The sequence below is a fragment of the Mytilus californianus genome, unplaced genomic scaffold, assembly GCF_021869535.1.
Source record: "Mytilus californianus isolate M0D057914Y unplaced genomic scaffold, xbMytCali1.0.p SCAF_12, whole genome shotgun sequence".
Lineage (NCBI taxonomy): Eukaryota > Metazoa > Mollusca > Bivalvia > Mytilida > Mytilidae > Mytilus > Mytilus californianus.
In genome coordinates, this window is record NW_026262604.1 from 58,638,874 (window position 1) to 58,657,350 (window position 18,477).

Sequence of the window (18,477 nt, forward strand, 5' to 3'; positions counted from 1 at the left end):
TTTTATTCTTCATGATAAAATTAAGAAATCGAATTGCATATCAGCAATTAAAAAAACAACTTCAGAGTTTCTAAAACACATTGTTGGTGAATATATATGTTATTATTTAGTTAGTGCACACATGCATGAATCAAACAGACCTTACACAACCTGAGTTGACACGACTTTATATTCTAAATAAAGATATGCGTTTCTGGTTGTTTTTTTTTAAATTTATTTTAGCTTTGTTTATCTATAAGAAAAAAATATATAAGACTATTATTTTTTTCCCATTTATAAACAGATTGTGGAATAATGTAAATACTATTTATAAACGACTTTCTTAAACACGTCGTCTAACTGATGATGGATATATACGTTAAGAAGACAAATTGTGTTGATTTCTCATTAGTTCTTGTATGATTTTAAAATTAGGTATTGCCCTCTAGAAATTCTAAAGTAAAATGAAAATATCTTTAAAAAAATAATTTACTTCTCTATTGCCAATAAAAAGACTAGAACAATTGTCGTATAGTTAGAGTAAATTGCACTAAAACTCGTGTTCTTTAAATAGTTTATCAGATGACCTTTCCGGAACATCAATTGGTGTGTTTTAAGAGTCTAAGCGTCTAGTTTGGTTGTACGTATTTGTGTATTTTGTGGTACTAAATTTTCATTTGTCTGTGCTGTATGAAACGACGAACAGAACTTAATATATGTTTTAGTTGGGTTTTTGTCTCTTGTTTAGAAAAGATATCGATGAATCGAATATTGATAACATAAAATGACTCATCAACATATTAAGATATAGGGAAAAGTTTAAAGAGGGGCAAACTATACCAAAGAGATAATCAAACTCATTAGTTGTAAAAAAATTTAGTCTGATGTGAAACAGAATACATAATCACATGTGTTGATTTTTTTATCCACTTTCGAGTTAAACCGTTTCTTCGTCGTTAAATTGACGCATGTTCTCTTCTGGTAATTTTGTGCTTTAATTCATTATCTTCTGAGTATTTAACGCAAGAATGTTTCGATATAAAATGAGTATAACTATTTACAATTACACAGATATTGTTAAGCAATGTTGTGTTTCTGTCCTTTAAAGAGTATGCTGTGTTTGATGTTGTTTTGCTGTTTACTCAAGTTCTCTTTTTAGCAAAATGCATGATGCAAAAAAAAAAAAAATAAAAAAAAAAATAAGAAATTATTATAAGACTATATGGTCATTAACAATGTCCATGGACTTCCTTTCGTTAATTCTACTTCTCTCACAAATTAATAGTACAACCCAAATAAACAATCAAGACTATGACGTTCTTATAATTCAGCAATATTTTTTTAATGTGCATAGGAAAGACCGATCAAAAACAAGGATATGGAAAATTCAAGTATTGTAGAGATTTTGAAATAAAAATGAATATGTCATATAAATAAAAAATACATAATTATGCAATGTTTCTTTTAATATAATATTTTTTTCCAAAAACAAGTATGCTGTAACTGGATAATGATGTCTTATCCTACTATTGCTGAGCCTGTAATAATAATAACTTTAATTGAATTGAAAACTGTTAGTAAGCCATTTACAAATTCCATTTTTAAAAAACTTCATCTTGCTTGTCATACATGAATGCTTTCGTATTGGCTAGTTAGCACAGTTCACATGTTCAAGTCCAACACATCACAATTTGCTCTCAATTTTGTTAGCATCCTGGTGATGGTAAATCCAGAAAAGCGCCTCGAGCGCACTCAATGTATATAGTGTTATCTCAATTTTCAAACCATATTTTCATATATTGCCCATCTTCATCTATTATAAATTTGCTCTCATGTTTCTCTTTTTGTCTGCGTGTTTGTCAACAGTGTTAAGCACACCCTATGAATTTATTAACACATTCGTACATTAATTTTTGTAAATTTCTGTATATAATTTTGTATGTACCTTACAATGATATTAGTTAGTTATTTTTGTTTTTGGTATGCTTTACTCCCTACCACAGTCTACAATTTCTCTTAATGGTAAATCATACAAATTATGTGTTTAAAGTATAGTTCTCATCTTCTAGTTATTTAATCTTTTATACTGAAAACGGAGGTTTGCCATGCCCATCGTGTGAGAAAGTTAGCTGTTATTTCCACGAATTCGTACATTTTCTGGTAACAATTTCACAACATCAAAGATTGATGTTATTACAAACTAGGAACCCAATAGCATCCCAATATCATCGCTCTGGACTCTTGTTGTAAGTGCTTGATTTTCCGTGTTTGTCATATTGGCGTTATAGATGTACGGATATTACTAAACAGTTTGTAATTAACTCTCATATCTAAAGTAAATTTGGCGTCTTGTTTGTCGACTTGCTCCTTCTTTTTTGTATGTGCAATTCTACTGCACGTTTGTTGTGTTTAGTCGCCGACGTTGTCATGCAATCAATCCGAAATATTTGCTCTATTTTTCTTTTGATCCATTTTTACCTATCAAAGAAATATTGATATGCAAACTGATTTCTTAATTTTTGTGTTGATGATGTATTTCACTAAAAATCAAATTATTTCATGTAAATTGCTCATATCACCAATGGAATTGTGTTTACACGTGCACATATGAAACGGCGTTGACATCAAGCCAAAGTTACCACCGAACAGCTATAAGGATTCGGCTGTAGGAATGCAAACGTATTGTTCTTACTGTGGTGAACAATTACTGTTGTTTTTGCAATATCTACACCAAACTCATTTGTGGCTGTACAAGTTAGGATTCCAGACTTTTGCATATCAACCAGCTCTATTACATCACCATTACTGTGTATATTGTGTGGAGGAAGCGTGTTGATATGATGGGAAAACTTAAAAAAAAAAAAGAATTAACAAAGATTGTATATTTGCTTTTATTATTAAACTGAATATATATTAATGTAAAACGAAAACACTCTTTATTTATGTTTAATGATACTTGTGCATATTAAAATGCTTATTTTGTAACTATTGAATTAATTAGCTGCTGTAATAAGATGTGTAGGTAAAGTCACGTCGCTTTTTTACGTATTTATTTATGGCAAATCTCATCTGTCCATCATAATATTTTTACATATTTGCAATCTTCAATGTAAGTCTTTTCTTTTATAATGTTTCGCTTCATGATTTCGTTTTGGCTGAAATTTCTCAGTATTTCTGTATGCATGGTTGCATTTCAGACAACTAAGAGTACTTCCACTGCTATTCTTGTCTATAATTAAAGATATATACAGTCCCGCTCGGTATAATAGGTGCATACAATAACATACATGTATAGAAATATATTAGGCCTTGTACCTATACCAGAACCCAAAAGCGCGTCGTGAGCACCATTTTTGATCATACATATGTGGCAAATAGGCTAACAAACAAACAAAATATGATCACAGGGTATGTACAAAGACAATTTTATGATTATAGTAATTGTAATATCTTACTGAGGAGAAAGTCCATGTGATTTTAGGAACTGGATGACCTGTCGCGGTGCAGGTAAAATTATGAGGTTTACCTGCATGCCCAGAATATACTTGTGGAGAAGTTACCAGTTTTGGAGAATCTGTGAAAATACAAATATAATTCACGAAAAATGAAAAAAAAAAATGAAAAGGTAAACAATGTTAACAAATAGATAAATAAAGCGTTGGTTTATGTCTGTCCTATTTGCATTCGTTTCTTGTATAACTATGAATTATTAGCTTATATTCACTTTAGTTGCACTATCTATGATAGTTGTCTGATTGGTAATGATACCTCATTTCTTTATCATATGTGTCCATATCGAATAAAGATGACAAGGAGCTGCAGGCAACTTCTATTCAAAGACGTACAATTGTGTTTTGTTTTTACAATACCGAATATATAAATATATGTATCAAAGGTGTGAGTTCAAATCCCGTTGAGGGACAGACATTTGTCAGCATAAAAATCTAATAATTCTAACATTATGGTGACTTATATATATCTACTTAAAAAATATGGAATAGTGTTCATAGATGCATGTATATCACCAAAAATAAAAAATTAACATTTATAATTGAAACAGGTTCATCAGAGAGTTTAAGTTCCGCTTATCTTTGCGTACCATATTTAAATAATTGTTTTCTCTACTTCCTTTCTAGATAATGATAGTTGCGGAACATACTGAAACAAACTGCAGTCTATTGAAACTTATAGATAATGATACGCAGATGTTTCATCGGTAAATTATAAACCTCGGGCAAAATGAAAACTCTGCAAGATTTCTGTTGCGAACCAAAAATAGTTACAAAACATAAACCGGATCCTTTCAACATCGCGATAATCATCTGAATTATCAAAGAAGTACTTGAACTGAGATTGACAAATGACCAAAAACTTGCGGTAGAGGGCGTGGAAATAACAAGAGTTGTCGAAGAAGGAGAAGAAATGTAACACGTGGTCAAAATAGGGGCAACAAAGTACAAATAGTGGTCGTGGATCGTATCAAAATTCCTTTTTTAACAGGAAGATAGAACAATCAACAAATCAAAGAGAATTTGATAACTTTAATAATCCAATAGAGCCAACAACTATAAGGTAATTCTCCCAAAAACTTTAAGACAATCATATTGAAAGGCATTATTTGTTCTCCAACAACCTGCATGTACCCCCAAATACTGCATTATTACAATCGGACATTCAACAATTGGTAGTAAGAAAAAAGACGACAATACTCCTATACACAATAAATAAAAAAAGTTCCTATATCTCGAAATGATGAATATTTAGATGCATACATAGATACTATAACAAGCTTTCCAATTACTTTCAAAATACATCAAAAGTTTTCTTAGAAATTTTTAAAAAAAAAGTGCACTTTAGGAACTAAAAAGGTGAAATATCTCATATTATTTGAGGAGTCGACAAGGACTGTGAAATCGTCATAATGGACAAGGACTACCTTAGAAAACAATCATTTGATAGCAATTATTTTGAGATGATATCGATGATAATAATTAAGTTTGCATCAGTGTCAAACATGAAAGATAGCGCTTACAGATAATTTATAAACATAATGTAACTGACATGAGTTTTTCTTAAATTACTTTGAAAAATATGACTAAACTTCTAAACACAAATAAATTTATATCACAAACTTGCATTATATGTATATCACATACCATAAATAGCTTCTAGTATTATATTGGCCCGACTGGATCCGATATCATTAGTAGCTATGCAGGTGTAAAGACCAGTAGCTTCACTTGTTACATTCGGAATAAACATAGTATTACCTGTAATGCTGGCAGACGCTAGATGCTAAAGAATACAAACGCTAGTAACTGTTTTTGCAAATTAACACTTATTCAATAAATAAATATCACTAGGAGGTTATACATATTCATCGAAATCGTTTAAAGTATACAATATATGATTTTATTTATAGAAACTTGTTAACGTTTTAGATATTTCTAGCTAAGTTATATTGTTTTCCTGACATCAAAAACATCCACAAATCTAGAGTACTCATGATTAAACCATTGTTTAACTCTTGACTTGACAATAATAAATTGGATAAATTAGATTCTCTTATTTAATGAATTTGTATTACCTGAGTATATTCCCATCTAACACTTGGTGTTGGATATCCAGTTACATTGCATACCAGCCGAGCATCAGTGTAATATTTTACAGTAACTTTAGACTGTGCGGAAATAACTGGTGCAACATATGGTCTTGTCGTCTTTGCTGCCAAATGACACACTTGTACTATTAACTGACAACACATATGCTTGTATGCGAATTTGTAATGATATCATCTCCACTGCACTGTTTGAGATAAATAAGGTTATCTTGTATAGAAATATTATGTCTGTGTAACCTTATATTTTTCTGTATGTCTTTTTTTTTTGTTAAATTTTCGTCCGTTTACTAAGGTTTATTGTCGATATTTTTTCGAATGATTAACCTGCTTACTCTTCTATTTCATGTCTTTCACACTGATTTATTTAAGCTATTTAATATATGAAATATAAGTAAACGATTATAGAAAATGATTTGCCTTCTGAATATTTGTTTAAATTCTGTATGTTTGACTTTAATATTTACGTGAGTGTCTCAAACAAACCTATTTTTTTAAACATTATTATTCATATGAATTAGAGCAGGTAAAACATTTGATTGTTGCACAATTTATTAAATATCTTATATAAGAATAAAGTATTGCCATGTGAACTCGCGTTATATAATTGTATAGTTCGGAACGAACATAATAAATTTCACGCCCTGATATGGTATATCTCCTCCTTATTATTTGGCTATCGTTCAGTACAAAACTACTTCAACCAACCTTTTAACAACATCTTCGAAACTACAACCCTTCACGAAAAACGGATTACATGTCCTAAATCAGCTGATAAGGAGAAGGTCAAATGCATTTGTGCAAAATGAATTAAAAACATACATGTAGGCCTTAATGAACGGGATTCTCATGCTCTTTGGACCCAACCTGCAGACAAACAAAATCACATTGTTACATTTTCAATAATGAGAAAGTGTCCAACCTGTTTAACGTTTGGCTGGAACTGTGCCTGCAATTTGACATACATGTTTAAAAGAATTACAAATGATAGAACGAATTTTACCAGAACACCTCGTGTTGCTACACATAATTTGTTAATAATTGCAGAGTATATGCTGATGAACAATCGTTGATAGCCCCCACAGATTAATCTATTCAAACTTATGAGTTTGAAAGTCTTTTTGGTATCTTTCGCTTCCCTTTTCTTAAAAGACCCTTTCAGTGGAAAGCATGACAATGGTTAACATTGACGTTTCTATAGAAAACATAAGGTCTTCGAATCGGTAAACATGCATTTTGATTGTTGGTGTGAAGTGCACTGGAGTTGGCATTCACCCCTAGGTTTCGCTTTGGTATATATATCTGGTTTGTCTTAATGAAACAACGATATACGGGCATTTACAATCTATTTCGCAATGAAATAATCGACGTTGTTTATATATTTTGTGAATAATAAAGACACGGAGTATAAATCATTTTAATGAATTGCGTCATAACACTATTTAGTTAGGTTTCCATGTGTTGCTTTTTTGTGTTGCTCAATATTTATTTTCTAGTTTTAATGGTGTTTTTTCTTATCTTCATTTGCATTTTTGTTTGACCATTGTATTATCTTTATTTGTATTTTTGTTTGACCATTGTATTATCTTCATTTGTATTTTTGTTTGACCATTGTATTATCTTCATTTGTATTTTTGTTTGACCATTGTGTTATCTTCATTTGTATTTTTGTTTGACCATTGTATTATCTTCATTTGTATTTTTGTTTGACCATTGTTCCTCATCTATAATCTTTCATACGTAGTATAAACTATTTTCACTTATATAATTACTTCTTATTTATGTGTTTTCTCTTATATTGTGTTAATGAATAAATCGGTTGTCCATCTACTGTGTACTAATCACAGATTGTGTTCATACTAACATCTTACATCGATTTCTTCCCAAACTACTTCAGGCGCGGGTAAGCCTTCTGCATTACAAACCACTTCAAAAACAGGTGTCCCTTCAACCACAGTCGTTTCTGATATCAAGTTTATTTTTGGAGCTACAGTTACTAATGTACCTAAAAAGGTCGTACAATTCAGATAATAACTGGGTGCATGAATGTTAACTAATTTGATATTGCCCTATAATACATACATGTCAACACATTATCAATATAATTCTGAATATATTTATAATATTTTGCAAATAATGAGAAACTCTCTTTGTCAAAATGATGATAAGAGCTTTAGATTATATTTTCTAAATTGTGGTTTTCACATTTCTTTGTTATTTTCCCATTTAAAAAGTTTCTTAGTTAAACATTACTGAACACATGTCATTTGTTGTCGTTTATGCATCATGTACATGTTGCTTTAACTAAACGATGCCGTTCGAACTGCATGATAATACAAATTCAATATTGTTTTATGAACATTTAAACTAATAAATCAATTTTAATCAGCCAATAGAAAGACTACATTTACCATTATATTTGCCATTGCTTACATCACTACTTTAATGTCGCGATGTTTCTAGTGTACTAATCTAAAAATTTGTTCAAATTTTGCATGGGAATGCTGCAGAAGGAGATTGCTTTTGTAATGTGTTGAATTTTTACCAATGCGTGAAATTCATATACATGTAGAAAAGACGAATGTATCAATATGATTGAAAAGTTGATACATAATGTAATTGTAATTTGTATTGCTATTTATGTCAGATATTTGGCCATCACTTGTTTGCGTAGAGTGTTAATCGTTTATATGTTAAACCCCATAAAAGAGAGGAGAACGATATCAAAGGAACACTCAATCCCTTAAGTCGAAAATACCAAACAGCGGCATGGCAGGCAAAAAAAAAAGAACAAAAGACCGAACGACAAACTACGGTACACAAAACATAATATAGAAAACTAGAGACTTATAGTATGTACGAATTAAAGTGTAACCTATCAGCTTATGTGTGATCTTTCAATTTCTATGTAGCGACATTTCAGCAGCGCCTGCATACCGATAATATATCTCCGAGTTCATACGAATTCCAGTGCTTGTTTATTCTATAAAGATTTCCTTGATAGAGAGTTGCTGCTCACAAGGAGGATATTTAACAAAGAGTTCCAAGAAATGAAGTTGACATCATCCCCTCGTAAATTTTACGGGCGACTTAACACGTTGGTTGAACGTTGTGATATATGTTCCACTAGTCGTAACTTCAATCCTGTCCCGTTTCCCCCAAATGTGACCTACCCAATTAACCTTATCTACGGGTTTGTACTGTCATAAGTAACAATACGGGTGCAACATGTCGAGCAGGATCTGCTTACCCTTACAGATTACCTGAGATAGCCCCTAGTTTTAATGGGGTTCGTGCTGTTCAGTCTTTAATTTTCTATGTTGTGTTTTGTGTACTGTTGTATGTCTGGTGGTCTTTTTTTTGGGCACACAAACCTATCTCATAAAAGTTACTAACCTATTTCGCAGTTTATGCCTGTGTCACCTTTAAGGCATTCACATATGTATCCATTAAACTGATCCACACAGGTAGCGCCATTCTGACATGGATGAGAAGAGCATTTTCAAGTTCTGGTTTTTCAAAAAATATCAAATATATCAGTATGTCGTGTATATATCTGGTATTTCTAAGGTATTAAGTTATTAAAATATATACACTGGGATAAAATGACACACAACTAACATTCGATTGCAATATAATGAGGGAATGGTCAAATGCTTGGTATTTCGAAGTAAAAGGATTTTAGAAAAAAAACATAACGATTACAGGATCTTCGATACATATTTTTAACATCATTTTATTCGCTAATTGTTTAAGCTGACTATGCGGTATTGGCTTTGCTCATTGTTGAAGGCCGTACGGTGACCTATATTTGTTAATTTCTGTGTCATTTTGTCTCTTGTGAATGGTTGTCTCATTGGCAATCATACCACATCTTCTTTTTTATATAAGGCAATATTTCAAATTTACAGTTTGAGTCTTACTTATGTGTACTTTGTAATTGTCTTTGGATTTATCTATACCATTTCAAATTTTTATTTCTAAGTATCTGCATTTTCATATTATCATAATTAGTTCTTAGTTCTTGTTTCCCTATCAAGATACAACTTGAAAAAAAAAACCTTTAGGCATAGCGTACTTCGATACTGTTTGTATATTCTTGAATGCTACAAATTTTTTTAAGAAAGATTCAAAAAGAGAAAACATATTTGTGTTTATATAATGTATGCGCATTTATCAACTTATTTGTCAAAAAGATCTACACATCTCATATATAAAAAAACATCAAGCGTATGTAAAACATTACCTGTTTCACAAATAATGCCGTGAAAACCAGCTTTACAAGAACATGTGTAACCATTTACACTATCCTGACATGAGCCATACAGACAGGGATTGCTCGTACATTCGTCAATATCTATAATGCAATTTACAACTGTATTGAAAATTCGTTTCAGCCAGTTTGTTTCTTTCTGTTAAGTCTGTTCTGTCTCATTGTTCTGCGAAGAGCACAGGCTGTTCAATCTCTTTCTTTCTTTTTCTAACTTTCAAACAATCATGACAACTTAAATTGTGCACCCGTAGTTGAGAGAAAATGTATAATGATAATGGGTCGTAGTATATTCACGATGTCGTATGATGGTACCTGTGAACTTAATATGTATAGTTTACTTTTTTTGACATGCATTAAAAATTGGATCAGCTGGAGTTATAGAAATAAATGACCTTTTTATTATGATATTTAGCGTCACAAAGATTAATGTCAGAAAAGAGACCGAAGATTGTCTAAGTAATTTACATAAAAATAAATGCATTTTTTAAAGATTTCTCTATTTTTATCTCACGATGAAATGAACATAAGCACTTGTTTCATCAACAGAAACAGCGCCTATCTTATGTGTAACCTGGGATCATATAAGCCGGCAGGAGTAACTTTATAATCAAATCTCATATTTGTTTTTAGAAGACAAGGAAATTAATAAACATAACCCGATAGAATCAGGTTTGATACACATATAACTCGCGATAAACAGATAAATATGATTTGTTCGATTTCCATTTAGGATGTACAATGATGTAGTTTAAATGCGTTGACAATTTGTTTACATGCGTTGGCAGCTAGTATTTTTGAGGATTTCTCGTCGTAATTTGTTTCGTGCACTATTCTTAAAGTCATTGATGATTAGTTTTGCTATATTGAAACATAACTTAGTATTATAGCGATAAAGCATTATTGATTGTTTTCCAATATATTGTTAACTGCATATAAGTCTCAATGTTGACATGTAAGCATCGGGTGGTTTTAAATTGTATATTTCGTATGGATGAAACTTTGCAACAAATACTTCTTATCATGGCTGAATTTACATTTCAGTGGTTGAATTATGAATGAAAATACGAAGCGAAAGATACCGAAGGAATATTTTAACTCATAAGTCGACAATAAACTGACAATGACAAGGTTAAAAAAGAAAAAAAGACCAACAGAAAAACAACAGTACACAAAACACAACATAGAAAACTAAACACTTAGCAAAATGAATACACCAAAAAATTGGTTTGATCTCCAGTTCTGCGGAAGGGTAAGCAGATCCTTCTTTACATGTGGCACCTGTCGTATTGCTCATGTTAGTACAAACCAGGTGATCAGATTGATTCGTAAATGCGAGCAAAAAATACCCTTATAAAATATTTGTAGAAAAAAAAACAAAAAAAAGAGATTGTTATTTTCCTTGCTACATTACAAAATTTTTTTTAAGAAAACTGATATTATAAGAGTTAAATCTTTAACTGAATATTACATTTTGTACGATCAAAATCTAAGTAAGACTCATAAAATCTTAACACCATTTAATTCCTATATCATCAAAACTTTCGACACATTATCATTTACACATGTGTAAACGTGGTTTCTAGCTATTTCAAAGATCCCGAAAATTGTTGCTCCCACTGGTAGCAACCTATAACAACGTATCATATTGTATTTGGAAATACGTACTATCTGCACAGAGGACACCAGTATAGCCAGCTTGGCAGGAACATGTGTATGTATTTACCCCATCATTGCAAATACCCCCATGCTGACATGGATTGCTACTACACTCATTTACATCTGAAGGTAAGGAAAACATTTACTTACAAAATTCCTAACGTAAAACAAAATATATTTGAAGAAAACATTACTATAAATTAGGCCGTTGGTTTTCCCAATTGTATTGTGACATTGTTTTTATTTTTTATAGCCGATCATATGTTATGTTTTTTTCTTCTAATTGTTGAAGTCCGTACGGGTACCTATAACTGCTTATATACGCTTCATTTAACTTCAGTGGATGGTTGTCTCATAGGTAATCATACCACAATTCCTTGTTTTTATATCAAACATCAGCAATTGCTAAAATAGATCACTTTCTACCATTAAGCCTGTTATCTTTGTACTTAGCAATGCCATTTTAGCTATTCTGATCGTTATTTTAGGTTGGTATTTGTTAATACTCAATAATACTGTTCAAATAACCATTATTTATTATTAAAAGTGTTTGTTTTTTATGTATAAATTAATTTTAAAGTTTCATTTGTATAATTCGCTTCTCCGAATAACTAGGCAGATTCATAAAAAATACATAGAAACATAAAGGGTATCAAAACATAGACAAAAGGAAATTAACAAAATACCGAACTCTAGGGAAAATTCAAAACAAAAAGTCCTTTATCAAATGGAAAATGCTCAAACATATCACACAAATGAAAAACATCTGTCATATTCGTGACTTGGTACATGCAATGTCCTTATGTGGAAAATGGTGTATTAAACCTGGGTTTATAGCTGGCTAAGCATCCCACTTGTATGACAGTGAAACATCATCAATTATTCAAGGATTATAAATAAGTATGCCAATCCGCCATTATTTTCTTTGTTTGAGATGTACTAATGTCTTTGGAATAAAACAAAAAATGGTTCAAATCTATACCGAAGATGAAGAAAATTGTTTTCTTAAAGTTGTCACAAAACCTGCAAAGTTCATCTATGCCTAGAGGAAGAATAAGTTATCAGTATTTGAGGGATTTGAATATTTGTTAATAATGACGACATTATTGGTATAAGTTGAGGAACACTAAACTATATCAGATAAATCATTAGTGATATAATATGAATAGTTTGACAGCATGACAACTACATAGAAAATAAATACGTGTTTCACAGCGAGATCCTGTAAAACCAGTAGTACAAGAGCATGTATGAATATTAATTCCATCCTGGCAAACACCATGGTTACATGGATTACTGGAACACTCATTAATATCTGAAAAGAAACACGTCATAAAAAGATGTGTACATTATAATATGTTACAGTTGTTGGATGTGGAAGAGGACACAATCCATATTAAAATCTGTTTAACACTAAATTGCTTTTTGTTTTACTTTGAAAAAATCTTACACATAATTCTGAGACCACCAATTGTATCCACAGGGTTTAATGACATTATATAAATAATTTCAGGAAATAATCCGTTGCACTGAAAAGTGGAATTGCTATATTACATATGGCTTCTTTGTGAAACCTCAATTAAAAAAAAATAATTACATTGCGTTTCCCGAAATAAAAATATCTCATACTGCATTGTAAGTAGCAACTCGAATGTAACAGAATTGTGTTATAATGTTTGTATTACATTATGCATTTCTCAAATTCACATATCTTTAATAGCAAAAAAAAAACTGTTTTACTTGAAGGAATCCGAGCATTTTTCGTTCACTACCAACATGCTTTCGACTAAGATGAACTAGTTTTTCTTGAAAACGCTGTGATCGACACTGTTCAAAATGTTTGAATTACGTGAATGAGGAATCAAAAATTACGATGGTAAACCATTGATTATGGTAATGAAAACAAAACTATAATGTTTGAAAAAAGTGGAATACCTGTTTGACAATTAGCACCAGCATATCCAGGTGCACAGCTGCACGTATATTTATTAACTCCGTCATGACAAACACCGCCATGTTGACAAGGGCGAGAAGCACACTCATTCATATCTATAAGATATACATCTGTTTAGAGTTATTGTCCTTAATTTTCAGTTATATTTCCCACTCCTGGCAGTGTAAAGGCTACAAGGTATTCATAATCCAAAAGTAGTTATTATCGATTAAATATCAATGTTTAATCGATGAGAAACCTTGTCATTGTGAACAGGGCCTTTCATATATTTTATTGACAACAGTTTCTTTATTTGATATTTTTTATAAAAACTTGACTTTCGATTTCATATGTAATATGAGCTACATGTATTGTCGAAGAGGACATTTTTTTTAATATACAGTCATGTAAAATGGTTATAAATCTGTCCAGGAATCTTAAAGCTAGATATAAAAACAAATGTGCTACATACTGGTCATTTATCTTGCATAATTAAAAGACTATCTTGAAAAGATTGTGAAATAGATAAAGCTATCCACGAAAATTAACTTAAATGCTACATTTTTGTTTCCTTGATACTATTTGTTGCTTTTGTTTTTACTTTTGAAATTGTTCTGGTATTGACTTTTAACATTATTGAATAAACTTACTTTTCTCACATTTTATACCAACATATCCACTTTCACAGGTGCAAGTGAACGTATTTACACCATCATGACATATGCCACTATTCAGACAAGGATTTGTGGCACACTCGTTTATGTCTACAAATGGTTTTACATTGTATGTTACACGTGCATCGTATGTTAAGGATTTACATTATATTGTTTTGATTTAACGTTGAAATGTGTTAAAAATATGTAAAAATAGCTTCAAAATTTCAACTTAGATATCTCTAAACAAAATCGATAATCTCAAAGCCGAAATATAGAGAAAATAGTTATGTAGTAGACTAGGTTTGTTACTATGGGTGATTTCGATTCTTTCACAAAATCATAACTGACTTATATCAGAACGAAACAAATAATAGTCTATCAGCTGTATTTGGCAAAAGCTTTCGAAATTTTTTGTCCTCATTGTTCTTCAACCTCGTTCTTTTGTTTGACTGAATAACTTTTTTCATACGAGCGTCACTGATGAGTTTTTTTGTAGACAAAACGCTCGCCTGATGAACATAATTTAAATCCTGGTATCTATGATGATTTTTTTTTAAGTTAATTTTTGCAATTATTTACAGTTTTCTGTTTCTTTTGAAATGGCGTTTGTGTTTTTTTATTCTCGTCATTTTTATGATTTTATCAAGTTAAACATTAAACGTCTTGTATCAAATACATTTCTTCTTAATACGGTTTCTTTAATTACAACAAAACTCTTCAATAACGGAAATAGCAAGGTGTTTGACTGAATCAGGTCAAGTTTATGAATTACAATTTATTTCTCATACTTGTTTCACATCTTGTGCCAGCATATCCGAGAAGACAGTTGCAAGTGTACTTATTGATACCATCAAGACAAGTACCACCATGTAAACAAGGATTACTGGCACATTGGTCTATTTCTACAAAACATGAATCCATTGTTTAAAGCAGATCATGTCACAAGTCCAGCTTATATCAATCATTTACATGCTTAAATTATTCCAATTGTATTACTTCAGTTGAACGTTAAATAATATTTAAGTTACATTATAAAACCTTTTAATTTCGATTTCAGTGATTCTATACATATGGTTGAATAATTTTGTTATTCTTTAATCATCTGTCTATTCTAAAATACAATAATGTTAAATTTGACAAATGCTCTGGTCGACCTTGTTCTTAATGACAAATCGTATACAATAATGTGATAGAAAATAAACAATTCACTATTGTAGTATGGTCATTCAGTTTAATCTTTTAAATCTTAATTTGAAAAATATATATATATGTTGAATATATAAAAATTGTCATTAAAGTGTCGTCAAGCGAGGTTTATTTTTGAATTAAATGGATTAATACATTGTGCTATTTATCTTAAACACTTAATTTATCCGAAGGGTCCCAACGTAATTTGTTGCACTTTGTGGTTTGATTGATATCAAAGGCTTTGATTATCGTTGATCAGGCGGCATGTGTAATGTTTTGGACACGTTTTATGACTGGTAAATTTGAACTCCAATGGTCTCTTTAATTTCTTGTTGTAGGCAAAACAAAAAGAAGGCATACAGTTAAGTAGCAACTGAATTGGTAAAAATTATAACTGTTGTGAGAGAGCACCATCTTAATGTCACCATGACATGATTTTAAAAATCAAGGCCAGGTCTTACATGTCTTATTTGTTGTCATTACAACTTTAATTGAGCTTTTGGTTAAAGTTTGCATTTTGCAGTATTTTACTTGTTTGTTTGTTTTGGTTTTATTCTGTTTTTTATTTTTACCAATGAAAGAGAAAAGATTTGTTTATTCTGGTTTATTTTGAATAATTTTTGGTATTAGCAATTAATAGAATTAAACCTATTTGGGGTGATTTGATTTAACACATTGATTTATCCTGATCAAGCGAAAAACTCTGTTTTAAATTCCCAACTTTAAGTTAGCAAAGTCATGTTTTTTATCTGACTGTTTTTAAACAATAACAGGGCCCAGGGATTCCAAACGTAACGAATGTATTTCCGTATATACGTTTTTCAGTAGTTTTACCTCAATGGTAGAATCCGAAAAGTAATTTTGTAGTTTGTGTGATTCCCTCAGTTTCTGTTTGTTACCTTGAACTGTCTTTTCCTTATAATCGATAACGAATCGAAACGACTGTCGCCTTAATTTAAAAGTGAATGAACATATTTGTAACTTTCAAAACGTTCGTTCTTCGCACTTGAATGATTCAGTTTTTGTTATATTTGGTGACTAGATGCCCTTTTCATTGATTGATTGATTGTTGGTATCTTCACGTCCGACACCCTTCTGAAAGATTGCTTATAAATAAATATAAGCAGCAAACAATACATTGAAAATTAAAAAAATAAAAACAGCGTAATGAATTACTACATGCATGACCCTGTTTCTAAAAAAAACAATAGAGTTCGTAGATAAAAGCATAAAACTTGGGCATCAGCATTACAGAACTGAAACAATTTATACAAAACTTACTCGTCTCACATTCTGTACCAGTATACTCAAGTGGACAAGAACAGGTAAACTTATTTACACCGTCAAGACAAATTCCACCATTAACACACGGGTTACTTGCGCATTCATTTGTGTCTAAAATTTATTCAAGGGAAATTGTTAAATATATAAAATGCAACCGAAGCTTACATTATCGGTGTTTAAAAACATCACAAATAAGTGTGTATCAAAAGTTGTATTATTAAAATAAGGTTTTTAATACTAATGTATTGTATATAAAGTGCCTAGAAAATCAACTTAACAATGTTAGAGCAGATTTGATTCTTTACTTCCTCCCCGGCCGGGGCTGGAACCTGTACTTTTCACTTCATACTTTTACGACAACACCGCCTAGCATTGCGCAGACGCCTTATCCCCTCCTCTAACTATAGCTGATAAAAATCAGCTTTCGTTTCGGGTGGTGTTACCTTCTCGTAGGAATTAAACAAGGACATATAGACGCAATACACACAGTATTTTTAAGTGTACAGAAATGATCATCTACTCATCTCTTCAGTATATTAACAGGATGCTGTTCTATTTTTAGAAGCATGCAATCACTGTAAATTTATATATATGTATGTCTGCCTATGTTTAGTGTAAAGTATACCTTGTCCATCGGATTTCTTATGATTAAGAAATGCCAGGCTTTAGAATATGTATACATTGCCTAGAAAATCAACCTAACAACCTTAGAGCAGATTTGATTCTTTACTTCCTCCCCGGCCCGGGCTGGTACCTGTACTTTTCACTTCATACTTCTACGACAACACCGCCTAGCATTGCGCAGACGCCTTATCCCCTTCTCTAACTATAGCTGATAAAAATCAGCTTTCGTTTTGGGAGGTGTTATCTTCTCGTAGGAATTAAACAAGGACATATAGACGCAATACACACAGTATTTTTAAGTGTACAGAAATGATCATCTACTCATCTCTTCAGTATAATTACAGGATACTGTTCTATTTTCTTACGAGGGCGCTGGATCGATATATATATATATAACAAGTCTAAAAGGGTACAACATCACCAAAAATAAATTAAATCATTATTTTTTGGTGATGCTGTACCCTTTTAGACTTGTTATATTTTATATTTTGTAGTGTACTGTATCATAATTTTATGATCAATCGCCCCGTAAGATTTATCGTTGGCTATTATTCAGTCATTTTATATATAATTAATGTCTCATCTGTGATGTTATATATATATATATACATGAGTGGTCTAGAGCGCTGGACACAGTGCACGCGGTGTTGTCTCGATATCCTAATAGCATGAGTTTGAATCCCGGCGAGGGAAGAACAAAAATATATATATAATTACTCTAAATATCAGCACAACAATGTTAAATATGCAAATTTGCGGAAGCAAATTCTTGTTCTTCCCTCGCCGGGATTCGAACTCATGCTATTGGGATATCGAGACAACACCGCCTGCACTGTGTCCGGCGCTCTAGACCACTCAGCCACCTAGACTGAACTAACAATTGAGCTTTCGGTACCCTAGTGTTACCTTTCCTTGTCAGTAGAATCTAGAGTTGTACATGATATATTAGGCATGAAGATGGAATTGATTGCAGATTAGCTAAGTTATCTTTACGAAAGGATCGTATGATGTAGTCACAGAAATAATTATTTTGATAAGTACGTCTAAAAAAGTGACAACTCTAGGACAGATTCATCCATTGGTTCACCCGTGAATGTGATACACGCGTGAAAACATATATTGTATTCATAATTACTCTAAATATCAGTACAACAATTTTAAATCTGCAAATTTGCGAAAGAAAATTTGTGTTCTTCCCTCGCCAGGATTCGAACTCATGCTATTAGGATATCGAGACAACACCGCCTGCACTGTGTCCAGCGCTCTA

At 31.5% G+C, this 18,477-nt stretch overlaps 1 protein-coding gene across 1 annotated transcript; it reads right to left on the reverse strand.

Moving 5' to 3' along the window:
- Positions 1 to 1,480: 1,480 nt before the first annotated feature.
- Positions 1,481 to 5,349, reverse strand: LOC127722100 (interference hedgehog-like). The gene is made up of 3 exons (XM_052228947.1): positions 5,136 to 5,349; positions 3,435 to 3,553; positions 1,481 to 2,828 (listed from the first exon to the last, which is right to left on the reverse strand). Exons 1-3 carry the CDS (start codon positions 5,239 to 5,241, stop codon positions 2,604 to 2,606), a joined length of 450 nt encoding a protein of 149 aa, XP_052084907.1. The 5' UTR covers positions 5,242 to 5,349; the 3' UTR covers positions 1,481 to 2,603.
- Between the last annotated feature and the right edge of the window lie 13,128 nt (positions 5,350 to 18,477).

Excerpts from the sequence above, each read along its gene's own strand:
- LOC127722100 (XM_052228947.1), bottom strand. The coding sequence starts at position 5,241 with ATGTTTATTCCGAATGTAACAAGTGAAGCTACTGGTCTTTACACCTGC. Across the intron at positions 3,554-5,135 it reads AATACTAGAAGCTATTTATG|ATTCTCCAAAACTGGTAACT; the intron begins GTATGTGATATA and ends GTATTTTCACAG. Across the intron at positions 2,829-3,434 it reads TCACATGGACTTTCTCCTCA|TTTTCCCATCATATCAACAC; the intron begins GTAAGATATTAC and ends TTTTTTTTTAAG.